This window comes from Podarcis muralis, chromosome 1 (assembly GCF_964188315.1).
Source record: "Podarcis muralis chromosome 1, rPodMur119.hap1.1, whole genome shotgun sequence".
Lineage (NCBI taxonomy): Eukaryota > Metazoa > Chordata > Lepidosauria > Squamata > Lacertidae > Podarcis > Podarcis muralis.
In genome coordinates, this window is record NC_135655.1 from 90,575,305 (window position 1) to 90,602,525 (window position 27,221).

Here is a 27,221-nt window from a genome sequence, read left to right on the forward strand (position 1 = left end):
TCTTTGATTATTAGATTTTCTCTCCCCTTGTATCATCATTAATAACTGTTATGAAACTTAACTTTTTAACTATTTTAGATCACTGTTTTCATTACTGAAAACTCACTGAAGTTTATAGTTTTTAAATCCACAAATAGGTGTAATGTCATATTATCATCCATCAAAGCATAAAACAGTTAAGGTATTAAAATAAACAGTAACATTTCAGAATCCATTAAACGTGCAACAAAAATCCATTAAGGTACTTATAAAAGCCAATTTTTAAAAAATACTCTGAAGGCACAAAATGCAGCTACCTTTTCTGAAGCTAAACAGGTCTGAGGTTGATCAGTGCCTGGGTGGGAAAGTACAGTGTCATTTATTTAAAGGCTTTATACCCTGCTTTTCATGTGTCTCAATGTTGCTTGCAAATATAAAACAACAACAAATATTGAGTCCCCATGTACGTCTCCTTCAGTCCCATGATGGAAGAAATGTGATCAACAGCATTTCATAATCCATTTCAAATTCAAACATACAAGGAAACGATAATAAACTCAAACAACGTAGAACAGCAAATTTATATTAAAACAGCCATTTCCAGGCCAAGCAAGCACATTCGTCGAACTTCAAAGACCACTGGAAAACAGGGAGCGTAAGTTCAGCGGGGACATGCACCAATGTGCATCTACTGGAAAATAGTTTCAAAGAACCAAGGTAATAGCTACTAAGATCCAGTTCTTTGATGCTCCTGGCTTGTAGAATTAACTCAGGGCTTTCATCAGATACCAGAGGGAAGGAGGAGTCCTTCATAGAGATTTAAGGCCTCCAAAGTCAAACTCTGCCCACTAAATCCATCTGTCAGTATATGTACAGCACACAGAGCTGATATAGATTTGGAAACCTATGCCAATAAAGAGTTGTGTATTTGAAGTTTCTGAACACTAAAGTCCCATATTGATCCTGTCACTTCTAGCACTTAAAAACACTGGTGATATACTGTCAGCTGCATTACTACTATGTATATCCCAAAGTTCTGTTAGTCTCTTGTGGCACCCTATTACATGGGTCATTCACAATCTGTTTATTATCCATTACAGTAGTCTAAGCCTTTTTTCCAGAGTTCCTGCCAACTTATTTGTATCCCATCTCACACATGTATAAGAACCTTTGACTTTTCTTTCCTATATGCAACATTTTCCTATTTTGTTGCCATCTATAAGGATAATCTAGAAGTGAGTGAGCCCTCCATGAAAACAAGAGTGGTGATAATCTACAGAACGGCTAGGGAATGGTCTACAGATGTTGTTGGACTACAACTCCCATCAGTCTCAGCCAGTGATCAGAAATGATGAGAGCTAATGTTAACATCTGGAGGGCCACAAGTTCCTCTTCCCTGATCTACAGCACAATTAAAACTAAGGCCAATGTTAGATTAGATTATTATTGGTCTTAGATGTTGGAGCAAAAATCACTAAGTTTCGACGTGGTGGAAATATCAGAACTGAAGAGGAATATGTTGAGAGATCATGTGATCAGCCAGCGAAGAAACAACTATTGCTGCAGTTTGCAATTGGTAGTGGTACCTTGGTTTACAAACTTAATCCGTTCCTGTAATTCATTCTTAAACCAAAGCATTCTTAAACCAAGGTGTGCTTTCCCATAGCAGTAGGGGACTCAATTTACAAATGGAACACACTCAACAGGAAGCGAAACATCTTCTGCTTCCAAGGCAAAGTTCACAAACCAAAAGACCTACTTCCAGGTTTGCAGCGTTCTTAATCCAAGTTGTTCATAAACTAAACTGTTCTTAAACCACTGTATACATTTAAAAACCTGTCTTGAGGCAGTAAAATGTATCTATAAATCACCCTTCAGCAAAGCTTCAATGCCCTTTGTAGTACATTTGAACATAAGGTCAACTTCAACACAATCTTCCATATGCTGTATGCCCTGCATAGAGTATATATTTCTGGTCTGCATAATGACAACTATGTCCATGGAGAACAGAGGCAATAAACTAAGTAGCAGAAGAAATCAAGGTTTTACCATCTAATAGGGACAGTTTTCTTTAATAATAATAATAATAATAATAATAATAATAATAATAAACCATGCCAGGAGACTACTGTAACTAGGAGACTGTCAAAACCCTTGTGCTTAACAGTAGGAAACGGAGGACACTGGCTTATTAGGAACCTAGAGCTACTAGGACACAAATCATTATATTTCTTTAAACAAGGCAATTAGGGCCTTTTGAGGAGTTTTGTGGCTTTTGTGACATGCTTGCCAAAGTCATGGCAACCTTCAGAATCGGTTCATGGTCAAAATGTTAATACACGCAAGTGACCATAGAGCAATCACTTGTGGATAAATCAAATCAATACAAATGCAGAGAATGCCATAGAAATTCTCTCAAAGAGCAAAAATTATATTTAGAGACAGCTTATTTATAGTGTCAAATAAATGTTAATTAGTAAATCCGCTCCACTTCCCAGTGGGGAGGAGTTGCGGTGGCCACCCACTCCCCACCGGGGGCGGGGAACCTTGTCCCCCGTTGCCTGGGGGATCCCAGCCACGTCAGAGCCCGGCCAGCCAACCCGATGGCTGGGGGGGCGTGGCCGGGGCCGTTTAAACGGAGGAGTGAGCCAGAGGACTTCCTCTTTGGCTTGCTTCCTCAATCACCCACCCTCCCTCCCTATTTTGCAGGTTAGGCAATGGCCTTGCTATGGACTTTGGTTGGTCGCCTTGGTTGTCCGAGGGGCCTGGTAGGAATTTTTCCACTTGGCAAATTGGCACTGGCCACTTGGTTTTCGCCTACCTCGTAGCAATCGTCACAACTTTGTTAGAGTTGTGGTTAGGCATTGTTTGACCTTGTGTGTGGGAGGGGGTGTGTGGCCATCACCTGCCCCTCCATGCTTAAGGGTATTCCGTTAAAGGAATCCGGGGGTGGTGTTCTAGTCTGAAGCCCAGCTGGGGGGCTAAGGCCTTGACATAACCCCAACGGGAACACCAGGGGGAGCTTGAGTTGGTCTGCATCGACAGGGCACCCCCTACCGGTGGCTTACCTTTACTGGGGACTTCCTGCACAATGGGCAGGAGTCAGATATAGTCAGGTCCAATCAATGCCTAAGCCAATACCACTCACATTCTGTAATTTCTATAAAGTTGTGGCCAAATTTGCCCAATAACATAAACCTAATATTCGTGTCCTTGTGTGAGTTATTTTCAACGAGGGGGTGGCTGCGGGGTCTTGACACGCAAAATGTAACTGCAAGGAAACAAAGGGTGTGCACTGAGGAGAGACAAACCCATGAGAAACAATATTGTTCACCCGCAGGGCGAAAGAGAGTGAATTGCAATAGCTGTATTGAAATTCTCAATACATCTACGGAGGAGTTTGCACACTAGTATAGAAATGAAAATGTTTGCTACCCTCTGAGCAGAGAGGTCCAGAAACATAGCACAATAATTAAGTTTCACTGTGTACAGTGGAACTTCCTCTCAGGGAACTGCATAGACTGCCTAAGCACTCCCCATTACTCAGCATCCTGGGCATGCCTGCTTGGGAAGCAGTAGATACACATTAGCCACAATCCGTACCTTGTATTTATCCTGTCCTGAATTACTGCATTTTGATGACTCCCCCCAACCACCCTCAAACAATCCAAACTGAGAAAAAGAGCAACCTAGCTGTGTTTTAATACGTAATGTGTATACAGCCTTAGCGTCACTGAGTTCAGTGGGATTTAGCACCAGGTTAATGTGCTTAGAGAATTGCAACCTAAAGCACTGGAAGGTTGTAATTATGGTATGTTAATGGGGTTGTTGGGCAAGACAGGAGGTAATAATTTCTGGCTCTTCATCCGTGTATCAACCAGCTAGGACCTGGCTTCCTAAAAATTTTCTGTTGTCTTTCTTAAAATAAACAATTTATTTATATATTTTGACAATGATTTGTGTTGTCTTAGCCTTCTGACAAAACACATAAATGATCCAGCAGGATTCTTCTTCTATTTTTATGCATAAAGACAATTGTTAGTTTTTAAGGTACCAAAAGACTGTTGCTTCTGCTGCAACACACAAACTTAGCTACCCCATGAGAAATGGTTACAAAAGCCCTGACATAGTTAGCTGCTGTATTGTTTGGAAGTTTGCAGTTGAGCTGATGCTGATGCGCAGCTAAGAATTCTTTAGTACAGAAGCTGTGGAACCTCCAGAACATACTTGTCATTGGTTTTTTTTATTTTCAGAAAGGCACACATTTTAAAGACTTGCTCTTTCTATCAAAAGTTGAGCCATTAAACGGATGACTTGGGGATTTAGCACACAATCTAGCAAATCATTTGTACAAATAACTGCTTGTGGAGAGATGGTACTACATCCTGGATCCTTCTGATCTACTAATGCTCCAGAATCACCAATCACTTTTGATGTCTTCCCAGCACAATGCAATTTTTCAAAGTGTTCATCATTTTCATTTGGAGACCCTTTACTGTCATTTTCAGCTGAACCAGTTGAATCTGTTTCCCAGAATTGTGGTAAAACCTGAAAAAGATTATGTCCAAAGGGAATTTTTTCCAGTTTCTTTCCTTGGATCGCGGTTAGGCTAGATTCATGGGACATCAACTGGAAGCCTTCAGGTTCTGATCTCCCTTGGACCTTCTTTCTTTTACATGGGTACTGATTAACCTCTTCAGTTCTAGGGTCCATGTCTTCAATTTTACTAGTCTTCTGATGCTCTAAATATGCAGAAACAGCCCCATTTACATACTGAAGATTGGTTTCATGGGAAGTTACTTCAACCTAGAAAATAAAATACATTCAGTGTATAAACAGGTGATACCTTCTCTGCTAATCTTAGGATTTGTTTATATGTTTTGTCCTTCTCATCTATCCCCATTGCTTCCACTTTATTTTGCCACCCTATTGTGTTCTTTGGGTGCTTTTCTGCTTGCTTTCATTTCAACCAAGGTGGCCCACTAGCCCAGCCAAGCCATTGCATGCATGGGACTTTCCCTTCTGTTGAAGCAAAGGAGGAAGCTGGTTAAGCAAGAACCGCCTATGCAAGCCTGAGTTTGTGTGGCATATTTATTGCCTGCAAAAAGCGAATGTCAAATAAACTTAAACTATCCCTGTCAAAGTGCTTCCTTACTATAAAGCACTGGTCTTTACAGTAATATGTGACGATGTTAGGGTGCACTTAAGAACAAATGAATGTGCACTGAATGGAATTCCAGAGCCATGCCGTGCACACACCCACACTCTTAACTGTGCTGGATTCCCTGACCATCCCTACTACATACAGGGCAAATGGCTAGATATGTACAGGTTGTGCAATCTGCACTTCTGAATCTCTGGACTTGGAGGAGGGAATCCTTGAAAGACACGGGGTAGGCTTCCAGCGAGGAGTTAAACCAAGATAATGGGAAGCAGCCATGAAGACTCAGGCTCTGCCATCCCAAAGTTACTAAACATTCAGCTGCAAAGGTGGGGGAGTGGGGGGAGCATAGACTTGCAGTTTAGGAAACAAAAATGTCACTGGGTCAAAGGAGTGAAAACCACAGCATATTAATTCGGAACTTCACCTCTGTGGGGTTGAGCCAGGAATCTGATGCACTGGTGGTTTCAGCAGATTTGATTGCACATATCAGCGTTCGAGTTATTGCCTCTTCTACACGGGCTTCATGATCTGCATCCTACAAAAGGAACAAATGCTAACATTGTGATAACTGGAATGGGTAGAAAGGAGAGCAGAAACAAGAAGAGAGGGAAACTCAGAGGTGCAATGAAGAGGTGACTGATCAAGGCCAATGTGTTTTGAGCCAGCCACTCTTTAGTGGAACTGATAAAGCAAAAAATCAGTACAAAGAAGTACAAAAGGCCACGTTTTTGCTTTCAGGTTCTGTTCCTGGACTTTGGGTTGTGAATGAAGACACCTCTTGCAAGGGCAGCCCATAACATAAGTACTAGGGCATAATTAGTTCTTCTGTGATGGGTTTTTATCCATCCTGTCTTAAAAAAACTTTTCCAGAAAAGAAGATGTCACAAATTTCTCAAGCAACTTGGAAACACAGAAGCGGACTTATACCAAGTCAGATTCTTTAACTTCTCCACCAAGCAGGGCATCCAATAGTCTTCTCCTGCTGTTGCTCTCTAGCAATTGTTGTTCAGTGGCATATTCTGAGACTTCACCGTCTTTCCACCAATACTCCAACGTTTATGACTTGGGTGTTGTGTTTTTTAATGAAAGCTGGGGTTTATTTTCTAGGAAGAAGTTGAATTCCATAGCAGTACAAGGAAGTGGGGGTCAGATGGAGCTCATTAACCCAGGACGGTAGCCCATCTAGGAGAAGGAAAACTCTTCCCCTTCCTTTGTTGTCTCCCCTGCATTGCAATTATATCAGTTGTAAGCTGCTCAGAACAGAGACCTGTCTCTTATACAGATGGATGCCAACAACAACAAAAATTGTCTACTCTGACTGGCAGCAGCTCTTCCAGGGTTTTGCACGTGTTTCTTTTCCATCACCTGCTACCTGGCCCTTTTAACTGGGGGTGTCAAGGATAAAACCTGGGAGCTTCTGCATGTCTTCTACCGACCTATAGTCGGTGAATGGAGGGGCTGCAGCTCAGAGTTATTGGTTTCACCATTCACACCACTGACCTCTTCGGGAGCTATGGTGCCCTGAACCTCTGACGAATCCTCATCCTGGACCTCACCCAGTAGTACTAGAGAAGGCTTCCCTAATCTTAGGTTACATCATATTTTTGGACTGTGACTCCTTTGACCCCCTGACTATCAGCCATGCTGACTGGGGATGATGGGGGGTCCAGCAACACAGGATTGGGGACATAATGACTTCCTGTACAGTACACAAATCAAGGGAAGAATTTAATATTGTGCTGTGTTGATCTTTCCATCAGGGCAAGCATGCCAGACAGAACGACCCCCCTCACCTCCCCCTGCACTGTTCTGAGGACTGCCCGCCACCTGAACCAAGTGTAGTGGTTAAGAGCGGTAGTCTCGTAATCTGGGGAACCGGGTTCGCGTCTCCGCTCCTCCACATGCAGCTGCTGGGTGACCTTGGGCCAGTCACACTTCTTTGAAGTCTCTCAGCCCCACTCACCTCACAGAGTGTTTGTTGTAGGGGAGGAAGGGAAAAGAGAATGTTAGCCGCTTTGAGACTCCTTAAAGGGAGTGAAAGGCGGGATATCAAATCCAAACTCTTCTTCTTCTTCTTCAATCTCAGGGGCACACGGTGGGAGGAGATGGGAGGAAAGCCCTGTTGCACAAGGCTGGGCGCAATAGTTGAAGGAAAGAAGACTCTCATGTTAAAGAGATCTCTAATTTCCAGCACATACACTTGGGGGTGGGGTGGGGAATTAACATCCCTTATTATCATAGCTAGGCATAATATGCCCATAAAAGCCACATGATCAAGCAATTACATGTTTCTAATTGGCGGACAATACATTGTATTAGCGTCTTGTTAAGTTAATTGAGTCTTATGAACCTTAATTTATACCACAGGGATGCTGTCTAATGTATAGGGTCTTTAATTCAGGAAGATCAAAAAGGTATGTCCAAAATTGTATCTCTAAATGACTTAAGCTAAGACACAAAGGATATTTCTGAGAGACAGCAAATGCCTTGGGAGCTATTACAAATGCAAAACTAAATCATTTTCAATTCCAGGGAGCATACTGTCATCTGACAGTATCACCAACCCACTGATGTATTATTGCAGCCTTAAATAGCAGCAGCAGGGAGGAAAAGCAAATGTTGTCTTTAACGAAGGATACCAGCACACAGCTTTTAAAGATGAAACAAGAATCCAGTAATTGATTCTTACATGTTACAAGCTGTCATGTCTCTTCTGAGTGCCTTTAGGCGGTGAAATACAAAGACTAATTTAGGATCTCATCAGGATGAGACATACAGGCAGGCCAGGCTTTCTTGTTTAAGTGAATTGCTTTGGATCGGAGGACTGTTTATGGGCAAGGAGAAGCAAATTCAACATGTAACGTGGTATTCCTGGCACCATAGCAAATAGTAAGATGGAGGCAGATTGAGGAAATGGGGCTTGCTTGCTTGAGTTTGGCTGGAAGGAAACTGAAGATGGTGTATAAGGAGATGCCTGTTCCTTCCCCATGGGAACTGCATAAAATCTACCTTCCTTTACCTCCCATCCCATTCCTCTTTCATCTCTACTATTTATCACTGCACCAGCAAAGGAAGCACTATCTGGAATAAAGCGTTAGCATTTCTGATGGTGCCATAACACATCTATATCAAACAAATAACACGAGATTGATCTAGTAAGTTCAAAGTTATGAAAGGAGGATTGCAACCTGTACAGGCCAGACAGCCTTTGCTGGTCCAGCATCAGTCTCTGTTTGCTATCTATATCAACTCACGCTGAAGTCGTGCAATAAAAGCTAGACTTGCCTTTTCTTTCTTTAGATATGTGTCTGTTTGCTTTTTAAGTTTTTATTGATTGTGTTTACTGCAAATGGCTTTAGGACTTCTACTCTGTTTGCAAGGCACTTTGAGTCATTTTTATGAGTTACTCAATATCACCATCATCTAAGTCCCAAAACTCTGGATAAACTCTTAGACATGGTGCAACAAGCTACTGTTTCCTTTGGTAAGTTCCCTTTATTAAATAGTTTGGGAACAACTGCTTCGATGTGCTCAATAATCCTAGGAAACCAGAGCAAAATACTAATTGTGATTAGGAAAAAGAAAGCTTAGCAGAAGGACCACTTCATTGTCTCACATCAGGGCAGTTGCTAGGGAATCTCATGTAAAATTGAACTAAAATGTAGTGCCAGAGACTTGTAATATAAAACTGGTGTTAGGAATTGCGGACAATCAGAATCTACAATTCTTTTTTTCAAATACTCCTCTCCAGTCTAAACAATTAAGGTAGCACTCATTATGATTTTATTTCATGGACAGTCACAATGTACCGTATTTTTCGCCCTATAGGACGCACTTTTTCCCCTCCAAAAATGAAGGGGAAATGTGTGTGCGTCCTATGGGGCGAATGCAGGCTTCTCCCTCTCCAGGCTTCGCGGGCCTCTCTGCAAGCAGCGGGAGCCCGGCGCTGGGCTCCCGCTGCTTGCGGAGAGTTGCCTGCATGCTGAAGCCTGCGTGCGCTCAGCTCAGCGCGTCCAGGCTTCGCGGACCTCTCCGCAAGCAGCGGGAGCCCGGCACTGGGCTCCCACGGCTTGCAGAGAGCTGCCTGTTTGGGGGCTGGGGTCGGGGGAAGCTCGGGCTTTCCCCGCCCCAGCCCCGCGCCTGGGGGAAAAATAATTTCCCCTTTATTTCCCCCCAAAAAAACTAGGTGCGCCTTATGGGACGGTGCATCCTATAGGGCGAAAAATACGGTATGTAGTCTTAGAGCTACCAGCAATAATTTTATAATCTTAAGACTAAAAAATTCATCATACGGTCTGATTGTGAAGTATATATACAGAAAAAGATCTGGGGTCTGTACCTGTTAAATTCAGAGCAGGTGGGCTGTTTCCTAGGAAAATGGACTTCAGTGGTTTTACATGTCCTTTCCTGCAGACGTTTTGATCTTATTGCAATGCAGCTTCATAAGCCTGAAACTTTTCAGCTCATCTATTCACATTTTAGTATGTACACATTTAGGCTAGCTTACCTCGGTACATGAACATTCTTAAAGCATTTCAAGGGGTTGCAAGCCTAGAAAGTTCATTTTGCCTCAAAGTATCCATGAATAGCATTAATCCCCCCTACCGTAAGAAGCAAGAGTTGAAGTGGTCTCAGTGTGTTGAAAACAAATTAAAACTTTATCCTTTATTATAAGGTCTCAGCGAAATAATTAATTGTATCAGTTAGGCTGTTGAAGTGGGCTTGACACACACCTATCATATCAATGTGGTAGCAGCTGGTTATTGCTGGAAGCTGGAGAACTGCTTGAGTGAATAATGAAAATGTTCTTGATATTACATTTTAACACCCGTGTCACGCATTATTTTTCTAAGACAGATAGCCCGACACCTAAAAAGTAATGCTGCTGTCATCTCCAGGGATAATAGGGTATAATCAACTGTCACCAAAAAGACGACATGCAGGCATTCCTCGGGTTAAGCAGCGCCCACAGTCAACTTATTAGCTCGAAGCCTCCAAACTGTTTGTGAGGTTTTTAATTTTGGGAGATAGTTAATAACTTCTGTCCAGCATGCTGCGTTCAAGCAATACCGGAGACTACAAAACACTAATGTTTGCTTAGCTTTGACTTCAAGAGCATATGCCATTTTGTAAAAAGATGAGGAAGGCATCCTGTGTAGAATACTACCAAGCCTTGGGATTTTCAGGATGTCGGATTCAGTTCCAAATTACATGGCATGAAGGCACATGAGGCCCCCATTTTGCTGAAACTAAGCAGATCTGGGTCTGGCCACTGGATCACCGTGAGAACCATATATATATATATATAGACTGCCATGAGTTCCATGGTAGAAGACAAGATGGGATGTAAATGTTGTGGGGGGAGGAAGATAATATGACACCTACATCAAAGTGAAGCAGACATTTTAACTAAAAAGACACACTAGTAGCATCTTCACTTTTGTTCCTCTCCACCCACTCTAGCTTTTACTGTCTTGGTCTCCAAAGGCTGTTTCTTGGAAATTTCATGAGAGAGATGAAAATACGCTCAGCTTTTAAACCACACACACAAAAATAAACTACAGCAAGGGCCCTCCAGTACATGTGGCCCTCCTGGATTCCAACTCCCAGCCCTGACTACTGGCCATGTTGGCTAGAGTTGATATGAGTCCAACAGTATGTGGGTGATGATTTATATAGCCTCATCTATGTACATTACACATTGCACATTACAAAGTGTAAGAGACAATCTATGTAATTCCAATGCAGGGGAGACAACATGGGAAGGGGAAGGTCAACGGTGGCAAGGGAAAGAACCTGTGATCATTGCAGTCATATAATAATAATAATAATAATAATAATAATAATAATAATAATAATAATTTATTATTTATACCCCACCCATCTGGCTGAGTTTCCCCAGCCACTCTGGGCGGCTCCAAGTACGCTTACTAGGGTGTATGGAAATAGGTAGCTAGATCATTATTATAAACTACTCCAGCACATTTCCAGATGCCATGCCCATCTGTGAACATTCAGGCCATGTGTGTGTCTGATGGTTTTAAGAGATAAACAATGGGGGGGGGTAGTTACCAGTTCAATCCATGAGTTTATGCTAACAGTGATTGGGTCAATGGATTCTACGTAATGCCACCAGTGCCTGGGAACAAACAGGACCTGAATGGGAGAAGAAGAAGAAGAGGAATTTAAAAAGTCATAAAACCCATTGTGTGCAACTATAGCGTTTCCCTGACATTAAAAAAAAAAAAAATCACCTTGAAAAATATATTTTTCAGCAGCAGTTTCTAAACTTCTCCAATTGATCCTCCTCTGCATTTGCTGTCTGCTGTATAATGTACTTAGGCTGTCTGACATGGATCTTATCTGGTTCTGCCAGCCTTTCATTGCTAGGTTCAAAATGCAAACTCCAACTAGCCCACCTCCGCTGGAAACAATTTTTAAACAGTCTTGTCAGCAAAACAAGTTCCCTCTCTCTGTGGAATGGCAGGGTGAGAGCAGCATGTTGGTGAGACCAAAGTGCAGGAGGATTTCCTGTCATAAGCCTGTCCAGACCTTCCCTTCTTATCTGACATAAGGAGGGAAGGAAATGCCAGAATGTCTCATCCCAGGTCAATCTCAATCTTTACCTTCACCTTAAAAAATAATAATAATCAGGGTTTGGTAGAGGAAAGAGAATAGAGAAGAATGGGATTTGGGGGCTAGAACCAGGAACCAGGAAGGCAGTTCATTCATTAGATGCTAAGGGTGCAAAATGATTATTAAAGGAAGATGGGGAAATGAAAGAAAAGCTAAAGGAATGATTTGAATTCTTCTTACTGCATATCTGAAGTCAGCTAGATATCCACCCCAAACCAGTTTTTGGGAGAATTATTATTATGAGATTATATTATTTAATATTTCTATCCCTCTCTTCCATTCAAATGAATACTTACAACAGCTAACAAAAGAAAATTAACAAAATAGATAATATCGAAGCTATGCATTAATACAGTAATGAAAAGCAGCAGTCATTAAACAATTAACTGAATCAAGTAAGAGTAATATGAGTCTACAATTCTGTGACTCTATCAGGTTCTGAAGCTAACTGACAACGTACAAATTAGCAAGTCACCAGGACCGTATGGCATCACTGAGAGTTCTTAAAGAACTGTGAAATTGGTTAATCTTCTAACAGAAAAATGCAACTTGTCACTAAAATCAACCTCCTTACTGGAGAACTGGAAGACAGCTAATGTGTTGTTGTTTAGTCGTTTAGTCGTGTCTGACTCTTCGTGACCCCATGGACCAGAGCATGCCAGACAGCTAATGTAGCACCATTTAAAAAAAAAAAAAATCCTAGGGAAAGTCGGGAAAGTAATTGTTGTATATTATTTGAAGTCGGGGGGGGGGGGGGGGGGTTAAGCAAGGATGCAGTCAAGTCTGCCAATAAGACCAAGTTAACCAAGGTGCTTCCAAAAGGAACCAGAGGCCTGTCTAGCCCAGCACTCAGTTGCTCAGCGGCCAAACAAAGACCTCTGCAAACCCCACAAGCAGAACATGAGGAGAGCAAGAGCCCTCTCTTGATGTGGTCCCCAGTATTCTTTACGCTAGTTGGCAGTGGCTCCCCAGAGTCTCGGGCAGAGGTCTTTTCCCATTACCTTGTCATTTTAGCAGAGGATGCTAGGGATGCAACCTGAGACCTTCTGCATTCTATGCATGTGCTCCACCACTGAGCTACGGTCCCTGAACAATCACAAGATCCAGTTCCTGCAAATTATTGTACTCAATTTTCTTCTGACCCCAATTCTCCCAGGACTCTTATCTGAAAAGAAAACACTGGCTCCAAACCTTCCACAGGACAAAGCCAGGATTCGGGTGTCATGGGAAGCTCAGGTGACCACAGAGCTCCATAATTTCCCATCCCACCCCCAAAACTGGTATAATAATCATAGTATCAGTCATAAAAAGATTATTAGCAACATTACGTACATCCAAGGAATATTAAATGCTTTCAAGTGTTCAAACAGCTGCAGAATCTCCATTAAGCACACAGCAATGTCAGCACTAATACACAGGAGCAAAATTAAGGCATGATTTGATTTGATTGATCAGTTTATAAGCTGCCTTAAACCGAGTGCTCAAAGCAGCATCAAGAGATTAAGGGCTGAAGGAAGATTGGTCATTGGGACATGGGTCCCTAGGTATTATTTTGGCCTTTGAAAAATCCACTCTTGCAAGAATTTTTTTCAAGGACATACACAAAGTTTCTCAATAATAGTATTCACAATGCTTTACTTCCTCCTGGTTTTTCTAAGCGGAATTATCTCAAGGCTAAAAACATCCTCCATAGTCTTGTTCTACCAATATTTACTACAGAGAGTGACCAGCCCATTGATAACCTCTTATTCCAAATCCTCTTATCTGAAACAGGGTTATTAGCCCTGAACTATTGCACACATAAACAAGGGTTAGATTGAAAGAAAAAGTGCCCCCCCCCCAAGGCAGAGGAACCATTTAGCAAAAGAACCCCAGAAGACCCTAGTCTGTGATGTTCAGCAAATGCTTTCAGTAGCTGCTCTAATGCAGCAAATAAAGAGCCCATTCTAAACAGCATTTTCATCTGTAGAAATACTTTTGGCACTATCCTCTTGGAGGAAGACACATGGAAGACATTACAACAATCCTGAAAACCCACAGGGGTTTTTCAGGAAATATCCATGAGCAATATGCTAGGTTCCTGCCACATACAGCTATGTAACTTCATTGAAAAATCCACTGACAAAAATAAAATTCTGATGTACTATTTTCCTCCATTGATGTCTTTTCCTCCGTTGATACAAATCCAAATTCAGTGAGGAGGAACAAAGCATGAAGGACATAAAACTATCCCCCAGTTAAACACTTCTAGGTCTCAGTGAGTCCACTAAGAGTCCTATTGATTTCATTGCACCCTGCTAACAGTCCAATCCTACATGTTTCATCAGAAGTAAGCTCCACTGAGTTCAATGGGACTTGTTCCCAAGTGTATATAGGATCAAAGCCTAAATCTCTCCCTGTCCTAGTGAAGTTGACGGAAATTAAAAAGTGCTTAATTTTTGACTAGATCACACCCTAAGTCTATATTTACATTCTAGCATAGTCTTCACTAACCTGCAGATATTCTGGAGTACCAGCTACCACCATTTCTGACCAGCGGCCATGCTGGTTAGGGCTAATGGGAATCCAACAGCTTCAGAAGGACACTGAGCTGGGGAAGGCTGTTCTAGCAGATGATTAACAGTGTATACTTTCAGTTCAATGTTTTAAATGGTGCATATGTTAATGCTGTTTTGATGCATTGCTCTCCAGCTCATTATCCAAACCTCATTAATCCTAAACCTGTGATTATTTAAAAACAACTCTTTGCAAGCGTGCGCACACAGAGATGCACCATGCAGCTTAGAGATGAGTATATGTAAAACACAGGCCCATTTATCAGAATATTTGGGGCATTTTGGATAAATATTTTTAATCCTATGGAAAACTGTTAGTCATAAGAAACTATGAGGTCATAACAACAGGGACTAAGAGTATAAAAATATCTATCAGAGTATAGGAAAGGAACTGTTGTGTGGTAACTATATTATAGTAAATTAGTTTACTGAAATATGTACATTGATAAGAATTCTCCAGTTTTAAAGATATCCAAGGACATGATTCAAAGTGTTAAAGTGCCTTTGAATCCCATGAATTTCTGTGAAATTGAACTATATGCGTGTAACCAGTGGGGCTTACAGTGCTATCCTATGTATGTTTACTCAGAAGCAGATTCTATTCTGTTCAGTGGGTATTAATCCCTAGTTAAGTGGCTATAGGATTGCAGCCTTAGGTGTCTAACTTCAGCTATATAGTGTACCAGATTTTCAGATAACCTATGTTGGGGTTGCCTAGGCCAGTACAGTATGTCTAAAAGACATACCTCAGATATTCATCCACCCACAGTCACTTTCAATGAGATTATTACATGTGTTAGCAGAATTCATGTCTAAAGATCCCTTAAATTTAGAATAATCATGTTATACTCGTGACAAAGGAACTAGTAAAATAACATTGGAACAAAAATACACGAGGCTGTCACTTAGAAAAAGAACATGTGTTTGCAGTTTTGTGCTTCAAATGTTTTCTTTCCAATATAGATGCATATATTATATAGTATGGACACTTCTACAATCCAGAATTCCTATGTGTTGTGATGCTTATACAAAGCTCTTGCTCACATCATTCTCTCTCGTTTTCAATTAAATGGAAGGAGCAGCTGTGGATGTTGGTGTCAGGGCTGGGGAGTTGCACCACTGAACTAAATGGAGTGATTTTTTAGGGCAAGGTAGGAAACTACCCAGGGACGCGGGTGGCGCTGTGGGTAAAAGCCTCAGCGCCTAGGGCTTGCCGATCGAAAGGTCGGCGGTTCGAATCCCCGCGGCGGGGTGCGCTCCCGCTGCTCGGTCCCAGCGCCTGCCAACCTAGCAGTTCGAAAGCACCTTCGGGTGCAAGTAGATAAATAGGGACCGCTTACTAGCGGGAAGGTAAACGGCGTTTCCGTGTGCGGCTCTGGCTTGCCAGAGCAGCGATGTCACGCTGGCCACGTGACCCGGAAGTGTCTTCGGACAGCGCTGGCCCCCGGCCTCTTGAGTGAGATGGGCGCACAACCCCAGAGTCTGTCAAGACTGGCCCGTATGGGCAGGGGTACCTTTACCTTTACCTTTAGGAAACTACCTGCACACATTAGAGCACCTCCAACCCTCTACTGGCTTGCTGTAACAATGCTATTAGAGTTATTTAGACACAGATGCTACTCTTGTGGTAAATGGGAAAGGCAGCATGATATAACTAGTAAAGATGGGACAGAGACGAAAGGTTGACTATGGGGGAAAGGAGATAAAAAATGTAAAGTAATAAAACAGCTGTCAAGAGAGCGCCTTTAAACAATATCTTGTTTGTACATGACATTTTTGGACATGCTAACACAGGGCCAGAAGGTACTCTGAGCAAGTGTGGTTATGGGGTGTGCAAATGTAGACAAGAACAATGAACTAATGTATTTCTCAATTTAACGCAGGCCTTTGCAACCAGTCCTTGCACAATTTACTACTGTGCAGCTACGGATTCTGACTGCAAGCCAAGCATAGTAAATAACTAGCCAAGAGAACATCTGTGCATACCAGCATAATGTTAAAACCAGAATTTATTAAAGCAGCAAGGAATGTAAAGTTATCAAAGGTGAAAAAGGAGAGTGTTGGTGGACGGAATACAAAACTGATGGCAATTCATGTTGCGAGTTTTGTAAATGTTTTCTCCAAACACGTGTCTCTATGGTGTCTATGCATATATGGCCCACCCTTCATATCCAGGACTTTAGAGGTCCCTGTACATGTTATGCATGTGAACAAGGTCCATGTATTGAAGGGGGGGGGCAGTGGGGCTGTGATACAGGTGATACAGGTCTCATCCTCAATGTTGCAGCTTCCCCAGCCCTGACTCCAACATCCACACCTTAGGTGTGGCTAACTGAACCAGGAAAGGCTACATGTTTAGCCCTTCTTTGGCTGGCGGTCCAGCTGTGGCCCTGCGTGGAGAGGGGTACTCTAGTTTCAGTTGTCTATGCTCTGTTACCCTCTAGGTCAGATCACTGCAGTGTGTTATGTGTGGTATACTGCAGTCTTCCATCAGAGACCTCATCTGAAGTAAAAATAAAGATAAAGGACCCCTGTATGGTTAAGTCCAGTCAAAGGCAACTATGGGGTGTAGCACTCATCTCTCTTCAGGCCAAGGGAGCCAGCATTTGTCCACAGACAGCTTCCTGGGTCATGTGGTCGGCATGACTAAACAGCTTCTGGCGCAACAGAACACTGACGGAAGCCAAAGTGTACGGAAATGCCATTTACCTTCCCGTCGCAGCGGTACCTATTTATCTACTTGCGCTGGTGTGCTTTCAAACTGCTAGGTTGGCAGAAGCGGGGCAGAGCAATGAGAGCTCACCACTGTCGCGTGGATTCAAACTGCTGACCTTCTGATCAGCAAGCCCAAGAAGAGGCTCAGTGGTTTAGACCACAGCACCACCCAAGTCCATGCCTCATCCGAGACAGGCATGGAAAGTGACCATACAATAATGGACCTTTTCAGTGGTAGCCCCTAATGTGTGAAATGTAGAGACACATGCCTGGGACCATCACTGTCAGGTTTGCAGGCACTAGGCTAAGAAATGTCTTTTTACCCAGGTCTTTGGTAGTTAAGTTAGCCTTTTTTGTGGTAAAGGCAATTTACGCATATCCAACTGACACGCGACCATGCATGTGTGTATCACGGGGGCCGGAAAAGGGGCGTAATGGGGTGTAATGGGCTTATACATGCTCCTCCGTCAAGCATGATGACCTGGAATGCAACCCCCGTGCAAATCGGGGGGTTGCCTGTACTTTGATTTTAGTGGGGTGGGAGAAGACTTGCCCTTCTCATTGCATGGTTGAGTGAGCCTTTTAGGAACTTTGTATAGTACATTGTTTTGAAATTTTATGCTTTTGATTTTCATCCAGCTCCCATAGAAGCTTACCTGAGCAGTCAGGGATCCAGCTCATGTAAATATCTACATACATATGATTCCTTGGCTCAGACATCCCCACCTAATGTGCAAATGTCAGAGGTACAGCCGGGGTCCTGCTGCCATTTTGAATAATCCAGCCCCTTTATATGCATAAGACATGGAGGGGACTCTGCTTTTCCTGTCTCCCTGTTAGGCAGAGTAAATGTACACCCTGCAGAACATTCAACAGAATGAGTGTAGGCTGCGGGGCAAGACATATCCCCTTTCCCCTCTTCGCCTCCTACACGTTAATTCACCAGTTATGCTGTGTGAATAGGGTTATCAATAGGGCTGCATGTGGGGACGTTTTATTTTAAAGGCCTTTTAAAAAGTGTCAAAAACATTATGGAAGGTCCCTTCTAAGTTCATGATATACGTCATTAGTCTTGTTCCAAAAGCTGTGACAGTCTCACCAAAAGGTCCCCACCTTTTGTACTGAACGTGTATATTACAATATATATATATTTGCCCATCAAAAAACAAAATCTGTCCAAAATTAGGCAAGACATCACTAACAAGGAAGGTTAAAAATCACTAGCAAAGCAAGAGAGCCATTTCTGAGGGGCAAGCAGTCAGTCTTGAATGTTTGTCGCAGAACAAACACATTCACACAGAATGAAATAACTCATGAGCAGTTTCATGTTTATTCAGAGGGCAGAGCAGGGTTGATTTTGCTGATCTGCGGTAGTATTCTAAAGAGATACAAAGTTAAATCTTTCAGTGAAAGTCAGATTAAGATTACAATTTATTTCAATGCCATTTCAAATCCGTTTTCCATATATGATGACAAACTTGATGAAACAAATACTCTTTTTTGTGGGGGGGTGTAGCCTACAATTTATATGAATTGTGCTCCACAAAAGAGAAGAGTTATGAATGTGTGAAAATGAGTTTTTTATTGATCAGCAGCTACCCACATCTCTTGTCCATTTTTTTTGTCTTTGTTTTCCAGAGTATTCTTTTTAATTCAGGTAGGTAGCTGATGCCAATTTGCTATTAGGGGAAGAAAAAAAACACACCACACAAACTTCAGACACTCACAAATGAACCTCTCATTTCGAACACATAATTATGCTCACAAACCCACATGCTGAAATTATCATTTGCAAGTGCGAGATGGAATTAATTCTGAAGTAACTTGGCCATCACTGATGATCACACAGATGTTTTAAGGATAGTGTGACATTTCAAACATTTTAATTGGGGGTGTTAAGATTTCAAAGGACACATTCAAGCTTCTAAAAAAAAAAAAAAAATAGCCTACAAACTGACTAGGCAAATCTTTTAAAATCAATGAAATTGCATTGAATTTAGCTCATCTACTTCTATTCATCCTGGCTTAAGAGTTAAAGACCAAGGTAACATTAAAAAGCAATTAGAATATATATTGAAACAGGGATCCTGAATGTATTTAATATAACCAAGAGCGGTGGAATGAGACACATTGGCCAGAAGATGGCATTAGGCACATTAAGTTTCTTTTAATATTCAAAGCCAGTATCCAGCTAGCATACAGCTGCTCTCCTGAATACCAAAACACACCTTTATCTTTATTTTATTTTTCAATTCTGCATTGTTACAACATCTTAATCCAAGGCATGCAGTTCCCGGCCAAGCAAGAAACAGAGATTACTGTAAATTACCACAAAGTGAAGCTGACTGCAAATCCTCAAGTAATTGTATTTGTAATGCACGCTCAATCTTTGCATTCAGTTAGAACAATTCGTTTGCTATCTAAGGGATTCTCATCAAATTGCTTCATCACAAACCCTTCCAATACTAGACAGGCCTGAGCAGAGCCAGCAGGCATTATTCTTCTGGGAGACAGGCCTGCCTTAAAGGGCCTTGGCATTCATTCATTGCAGACAATTCCTTAGCTTTGCTCATTTGGAAGGATCACTTAGTACAGCCCTCCTGGAATTTTAACACTTTAGAGGGCAGGTAAAAAGTGGTGGCTGCAGTAATGCATGCTCCATTAATTTTCTTTAAGGTCCCTGTACACAGAAAATGAGCAGGGCAGGGAGAAAGCTAGGCTAGAACCCTTCTTTCAGATCTGCTACCTGTCCGTAAGCAGGGAATTATTTACATGGAAGTATATTCAATCATCCTCTGGAATGTGTCCAGAAGAGGGCGACAGAGGTGCTGAGGGAGACCAAGTCCTATTAGGAAAGGTTGAAGGAGTTGGGTATGTTTAGCCTGGAGGAGGAGCTGAAGGTGTATTCCTTCAAATACCTGAAGGGCTGCCCTATAGATGGTTCAAAGCTATGTTTGAACCTGACCCAATTAATTCAAATATCACCCCTGCCTGCTGCTCACAAAAGATTCAGATAAAGCCTTAGAACTTTGGGATGGCATGAACTTTTCAGACCACGGAATAGACTGCCTTAGAAGGATGTGGACTCTTCCTTGTTAGATGGATGGTCACCTATCAGGGATGCTGTAGTAGAGAGGGTCCTGCATCAGAAAGGAGCTGGAATAGATGGCCCCGGAGGCACCAGGCGAGCCTCCCTGGAAATAGCATTCCACAAATGGGAAGCCACCACAGAAAAGGCCCACTCCTCTCATGTTCCCACCCTCTGGACCTCTCATGGAGAGGGCACATGAGGAAGAGCTGCAGATGATGATTGCAGGGGCTGGGTCAGTTCATATGGGGAGAGGCGGTCCTTGGGGTATTGTGGTCTTATGGTTCTATGTCCTCACTTGCATTCTGAAGTAGAAACCTAGGCTGGCATTGCCATGTGTTCTCTTGGCTTCAAGTCTCTGTCCACTCAGTGGCTGCCAGAGATTAAGAAGAAGAAGAAGCTATACTAGCATGTCTTTTGCAAAGTAGCACCTCAGAGCACTGGAACCAGCAGCTGGCCTTTAAACCTTCTATTTTTAACAAGATTTGACTTCTAATTAGTTGAAGCTTAATTAAAAACAGTGACACTACTGCTTCATTACCATTCCTAATCACTGAAACAGAATGCCTACATTGAATTCTTTAACCCGAAAACAAGGCAATGCCCCACTGTTGGCAATTTAAAAAAAAAAACAGAGGAAAAACAAAAAACACCATCTATTGAAAACATCAACAAAATGATGAGCAAAGATCATTACTCTGCTGCAGGAGAGAAAAACTGTGAAGTAAAATCATTTAATTTGGGGCACTGGGAATACATTTATTATGCAGTATAAAATGTTAATTTGCTATACAACAGAACACACTGAAAATAGCTTTGAAAGTGCCATAACAGCACAATGCTATACATGCCCACTTCTAAAACTTCAGATGTTCCATGGGCACTGAAAACACTTCATTCTTTACTGTTTTTAGTGAGTATGTGTAGGAGGTAAGGGGCCTCTATTTTGCGAGGGAATGGGCAGATGATGAAATTTGATTCAAAGAACTGAAATGTTTTGCTATTGCTATTCTTATTGTTATCAGCATACTGTTTGATATTCTGTATGGGATGTGTGTGTGTGTGTGTGTGTGTGTGTGTGTGTGTGTGTGTTTTAGGCCACCACAAATGGTGAAATATAAACACATTTTAAAAAGAACTTATTTTTTGCAGATTTCACAGTAACTTTAAAATGCAGCTACAGGTGACAGTAGAATTCAATGCAATGCTAAGGATATGATGCCATCAGCCTGCGCATTCCTGCTTGCCCAAAGGAATGATCTCTCACCTTCCCCGTCCGCCCCCCACCCACATTGTGCTCAGGTTTCTCCCAAATCTCCAGAGTGGATTTGGGGGAGGCACGGGGTGGGGGGCACATGAGGGAAAAGAGGAGAAAAGCCCTGTTGTGCCAGCAGGAGTCCTTGTGCTGAATTTTGCCAGTGGAATGGAGTAGTTGAATCCGCCCATAGAATATAAATTTAATAAAACAACTCATTAAAAGGGGAAAAAGTCACAAAGAGAATTGGAGAACGTTAGCCTTACAGCCTTAACAGGTTATCATCCTGCTTCAATCTTTAGGACCACAAATAAAAGGGTGGTAAAAGGTAAAGGGACCCCTGACCATTAGGTCCAGCTGCGGACGACTCTGGGGTTGCGGTGTTCATCTCTCTTTATTGGCCGAGGGTGCCGGCGTACAACTTCCGGGTCATGTGGCCAGCATGACCAAGCTGCTTCTGGCGAACCAGAGCAGCGCATGGAAACGCCATTTACCTTCCCGCCGGAGTGGTACCTGTTTATTTACTTGCATTTCGTGCTTTTGAACTGCTAGGTTGCCAGGAGCAGGGACTGAGCAATGGGAGCTCACCCCATCGCAGGGATTCGAACCGCCAACCTTCTGATCGGAAAGCCCTAGGCTCTGTGGTGTAACCCATAGATAAGTCTATCCAAAACTATCTCTGTGAGTTTTGGGGCACCAGGGACCCTCCCTGTCTTGTAAGATACACAATAAAGGATGCTGTAAAGGTAAAGGTAAAGGTACCCCTGCCCGTACGGGCCAGTCTTGACAGACTCTAGGGTTGTGCGCCCATCTCACTCAAGAGGCCGGGGGCCAGCGCTGTCCGCAGACACTTCCGGGTCACGTGGCCAGCGTGACATCGCTGCTCTGGCGAGCCAGAGCTGCACACGGAAACGCTGTTTACCTTCCCGCTTGTAAGCGGTCCCTATTTATCTACTTGCACCTGGGGGTGCTTTCGAACTGCTAGGTTGGCAGGCGCTGGGACCGAGCAACGGGAGCACACCCCGCCGCGGGGATTCGAACTGCCGACCTTTCGATCGGCAAGTCCTAGGCGCTGAGGCTTTTACCCACAGCGCCACCCGGATGCTGAGATTCCATCAAATCCATCAATGTGCTGCATTCCCTTAAAGACTTAAATAAAAAAAAAGTGAGTCTCACTGAATTCAGTGGCACTTACTTCCAGCAAGCGGGTATCTGAATCGGTAAAACCAGCCCATTTTGTAGAGTAAGTTACATGTTAAGCAAAGAAGTGATTACATCTACTATAGAGAAATTCATCTAGAAGGAGCATTCTAGTGACCCTTAAGTACTGATGGCCTGACACATTGAGAGATCCTTCACAGGGCTGCTTTTCAGATACTGTGGTCTCCTTTCCTCAGTAAAATATGATTAATCAACTTTCACATGACCTTGTTAAGAGTACTTTGCGATTCTCTACTGAAATACTAATGCGTGCTGTAAATACAAGTGATGTAGCTGCTGGGCAAGTGTTTCCATTATGGAAGTTATCCATCACCACAAAAGCGTAAGTAAAAGCTCTTTGCTGGCTCTGCACACTTATTCATTAAGAATACATTGTAAAACTTGTGAGTTGCAGATATGAGATAGTTTCAGAGCAGCCCCAGAAGCCTGTTAAGTACAGGATTCAGAGAAACTAACGGGTAAAATGTCTGTGAAGCATGGTGGCTTTTTCTAGATGGTCCAGTTGCAAGACAAGTGAAAGTACATGAGCCAGAAAGGTTTCACTTGCTAGAGAATGGCATTAAACAAACAAGTTTAGATCCAGAAGACTTTGCCTCCTGTGAACGAAAAGACTTCTTCAATCCCCAAAAGGCTTCAAATCGAGCTTGAGGAATCCCAGTGGTGGAACAGGAGAAAATTGTTTTTTTTATTTTAACACCCCCCACCCCCCCCCCCCACTGCAGTCTCCTATAGACCCTGGAAAACTGCTCTGAGTTGGGGAATCCTTTGAAATAACATGGGAGGTGCCACTGAGGACTACAGACGGAAAGGGACATTGCTGTAAGTTGCCCCACCTCTCTTTCCACCAGCAGGAACAGTCTCTGCTCAGTGGATACATCTGCCAGCAGCAGCGAACGCTCCATCCAATGCAAAACGTTTTAGTGAGACTGGGAGAAGTAAGACAGACTTCATGGTCCTCCTCCCAGCTTCGTTTATTTCTTTGTTTACTCCCACCCAACCCTCCTCTCTATTTTATATTTAACAAAGGTTCCAAACTAGAGTAAAGTTAGAGTTCAGGAATTACCTGGCCAGGTTCAAGCGTAACCACATGGGCCTTTGCTTTCTTAAACTGTGGGCAGCTTTTCAAATCAGGATTGACCACATTGACCCTGCTGAAGACGCTGGATTCTTCATAGGGAATTCTGGTAGGATAAAGGAAACTGGAGTCTTCAGGTGGGTAGAGATGCCATCTTTTCCTGGAAGCAGAGATAATGCAAGTCACAGTCTCCCATTTAGGCTGAGCAACTGCAAACAAACAAGTCTATCAATACCACAAACGAGCATCCTATTTAAGACTTGTGAGAAGCTGGAAAACAGGCACTTATTAAGTAGCATAATGCACTAAATGGTCACGCACCATTTTAAGGAGGCGGGGAGCATCACTTTAAAAACAACAACACATTTATGAGTCAGGACTACATTTCCCTGGATACAGCTATGAAGGGAGACAACATGTACAACAAACTTCAGTGACTCACTTCTGCCTTTACTTCTGAGAAACCAACTCTGTATTGAACTTGATACTGCAGTTTGTGTTAACTCTACTCAGGATCTTAATTTTTCTGAACAAACCAAAAGGCGCACCTTTGTGGGAGATTTCCAGTTTACATATTTCCAGTAGTTTGGCTGCCATATTTCAATATATTTATGACATACAGCATATCCAGTGTTTATATTCTTGCATGCATCTTGGTTATTCCTCCTCTCTCAGTTGTCTTTTATGCTCACCATACTTTAGTCCAAGGAAAGCAATCTGTCTATTTAGACACCTAACTCTCATAAAATGCCAGGGTGGTGCATAGACCCCCATTGCTTGAATTTCCTGGCTCTGCCCTTGGTGGTATGGGAGTTTAGCATAATATGAAAATCCTAGCAAGTGCATGCTTCTTCTCTCTTTGAAGAACCTAACAACATAAAGCAAGGTTTTTCTGTAGGGAGTCTGCTGTCTAATTTACTTTCATGTTCAACCCAATCCTAGCAATTGGGGGAAGTGGCCATAGTTCACTGATAGAACAAATGCCTTCCATGCAGAAGGTCCCAGGGTCAATCCTGAACATTTAAAGTCCAGAGCTTCAGAAGTTGTGAAAGGCATGTTTGCCTGAAACCCTGGAGAGAGTCAAAGTAGATATTACTGGACTACAGTATAAGGCAGCTTCCTATGGTTCTGATGCATGTTTACTTCTAAGTACATTTCTCGTTAGTTAATGAGGCTTTGATCCAGGTAAGCATGGATAGGATTGTAGGGTTAGTGAAACATCCAAGTTGATTTCAGAGATCTTGGGGAACAGGCCTGCAATCCTGTTATTAAGCTATTTTAAAAAAATGTGTCTGTGTGTGTTTATCCATAATGCTGAATTGTCAATTCACAAGGCAGAGCAAATGAGCACATAAAAAAGTTTTATAAGGAGAAAAGTCTAAGTGATGGAAATAGTAAAAGGAAAAGTAATTAAAATAATAGCCCATGCAGCAAATTTATGGAATTTAAGAAGAGCCACATAATCAACAAAAGAGGGATGCTCTCACATGTTTATTGACACCATAGACAGGAAAAGCAAAAGGCAATCTGATGAGCACAATTAAAGCAATTGGCACTGCCTGGCTTTCAGATCCAGGCTGTCTCCCTTTCCTTCCTCCTGCAACAACCATCACTTCATTGTCATACCCTCCAGCTTCTGTACCATTTTCTTCTCTAGCAATTCTTTCTGTTATTTTGTGCGTAAGGTGTAGTTTTGGACTTGCATTCTCCCAGGTAAGATGTTGTAAGGAGAAGGGAGGAACAAGAAAAGAGGTGTAGCAGTCATCTTATTCAGAAGGCGGCCAGAGGATGGTGAAATGCAAAGCAGGCTGTGAAGAGCCCCAAAAGGATTTCACTGGAGAGGGTGAATGGGCAATAAAATGGCAACTGACGTGCAACACACAGAAGAGATAGAAAGACTCTCCTCCCTGGAAGAGAGGGGAGTGGTTGTGGGCAGGAGCCCGAGCTCCGCCCCTAGCAGGGGGCGTTAGCCCCCTGCCTCCTCCTTTCACCTGGCTGGTGCCCACGCACCTCGGCAGGCACCCAACCAGGTGCCTCCGAGGGGGCGTGTACAGCAGCCTTTTGCTGCGGCGCCATTCTTCTCCGTCGTCCCGTCGCGAGTCAACTGGATCCGCCTCTGGCGGTCGTGTACTCTGTCCGATGCCTGCTTGGCGGGAGGCCATGGCACGACCCTCGGTGACATCAGGGGAGAGCCTATAGTTGGATTAGCATCAACAGGCTCCACCTACTGGTGAATAAACCCCCTTGTTTTAGACATCCAATGCCTAAGCCAATACCTTTTCACTGCTGTAATCAATAAAGTTGTGGCCTTTTCTTGCCCATTAACCTTATATCACGTGTCCTTGCGTATTCATTTCACATTGCGGGGGTCGGGTCCTCGAACCACAAATCCATGTTGCAGCCACACATGAAGTACTATGTCCCGTTACAGTTCCCCCATCTCATTAAAGGGCAGCATAGAACTGGAAAATGTTTAGGAAAGGATGCACAAAATAAGCAGGAATTTGGAGCGCCTTTCTTATAAGGAAAATGCTAAACTGTTTGGGGCTCCCATACGCCTTCTGATTGTGTGGAGGCCTTCTAGTATGAATCAGCTATGACCGTTAATGAAAATGCAGCCTCTCTTTCTGTGATCTGGCTACATAACAGACTGAGTTTCCTTGTACCAAACTATCTCCTGCCTAAGTTCTGGTATCCTGCCTATGCTGGAAGCAAAGTTGGCTGTGACAAGAGATAGGGTCTTCTCCATGGCTGCACCCAACTTAGGAAATAGCTTGCCCCATAACAGCCAGGTGGCTCCGTCTCTTCTGGCAGTGCTTAAGATATAATACCTATTATCATCTAAAGAACCTTTCCCCTCCCCATAAGACCAGTAAGCACCAAGTCTAAAATTATTCAACTGGGCATGACTCAGCTATAAAGAGAGAACTTTAGAATGCACTGGTATAATTCCATGAGTCAGGTATGCGCAGAAAAGCAGCACCTCTGTATTGGTGTGACAGCAGGAGAAGTATGCACACTCAGCGTAGCTGTTTACTCCAAGATTAACAAGATATTTCATATAAATAATATCAAGAGAAATTCAAATTGATTTTCTCATTTGAGAACATTACTATTTCTTAATAATGAGCCCGGGGCTCTCCCGATCACAAAAAGCCTGAGAAAATTAAAACATCAACTAAACATTCAAAAAGAAGGAATCATCATCAGGAATCAATCACATTTGGTTGCACAGATGGCAATATATAGTTAATGTTACCTTCCTTGCACTTGTAGCACTAAGTTGCACCCATAGGAGTCCAAATGACAAGGAGTGTTAGCTCTTGCTGAGCCAATCCACAGAGTACTCTCTCTTCCATTTCTTTCAGGAAATCCAAAGTCAGACCATCTTATGTCCTGTTGAAAGGATACACTTCAGGTAAAGCAATCATGTTTTGAATATATGTTGTGTTACTAAGCTCCCTCCACCTCTTGGATTTTTTCTCATCCTTTGTGGGTATAGGATCTTCAGAAAGCTCTATCTACTCTTCTCC

General features: G+C 42.7%; 1 protein-coding gene across 4 annotated transcripts in view; it reads right to left on the reverse strand.

Moving 5' to 3' along the window:
- Window positions 1-4,203: 4,203 nt before the first annotated feature.
- Window positions 4,204-27,221, reverse strand: part of HSPBAP1 (HSPB1 associated protein 1) — a 50,573-nt gene continuing 27,555 nt past the window's right edge. For 2 of the 4 annotated variants that reach the window (XM_028743257.2, XM_028743248.2), the window contains 5 exons: window positions 26,948-27,084; window positions 23,677-23,848; window positions 11,216-11,299; window positions 5,568-5,678; window positions 4,204-4,785 (listed from right to left, as the gene is read on the reverse strand). In XM_028743257.2, coding sequence (XP_028599090.2) covers window positions 4,246-4,785; window positions 5,568-5,678; window positions 11,216-11,299; window positions 23,677-23,848; window positions 26,948-27,084 — 1,044 coding nt within the window. In that variant the 3' untranslated portion in view covers window positions 4,204-4,245. The remainder of the gene's footprint in view (window positions 4,786-5,567; window positions 5,679-11,215; window positions 11,300-23,676; window positions 23,849-26,947; window positions 27,085-27,221) is intronic. The other 2 variants (XM_077934861.1, XM_028743267.2) reach the window with 2 other exon arrangements.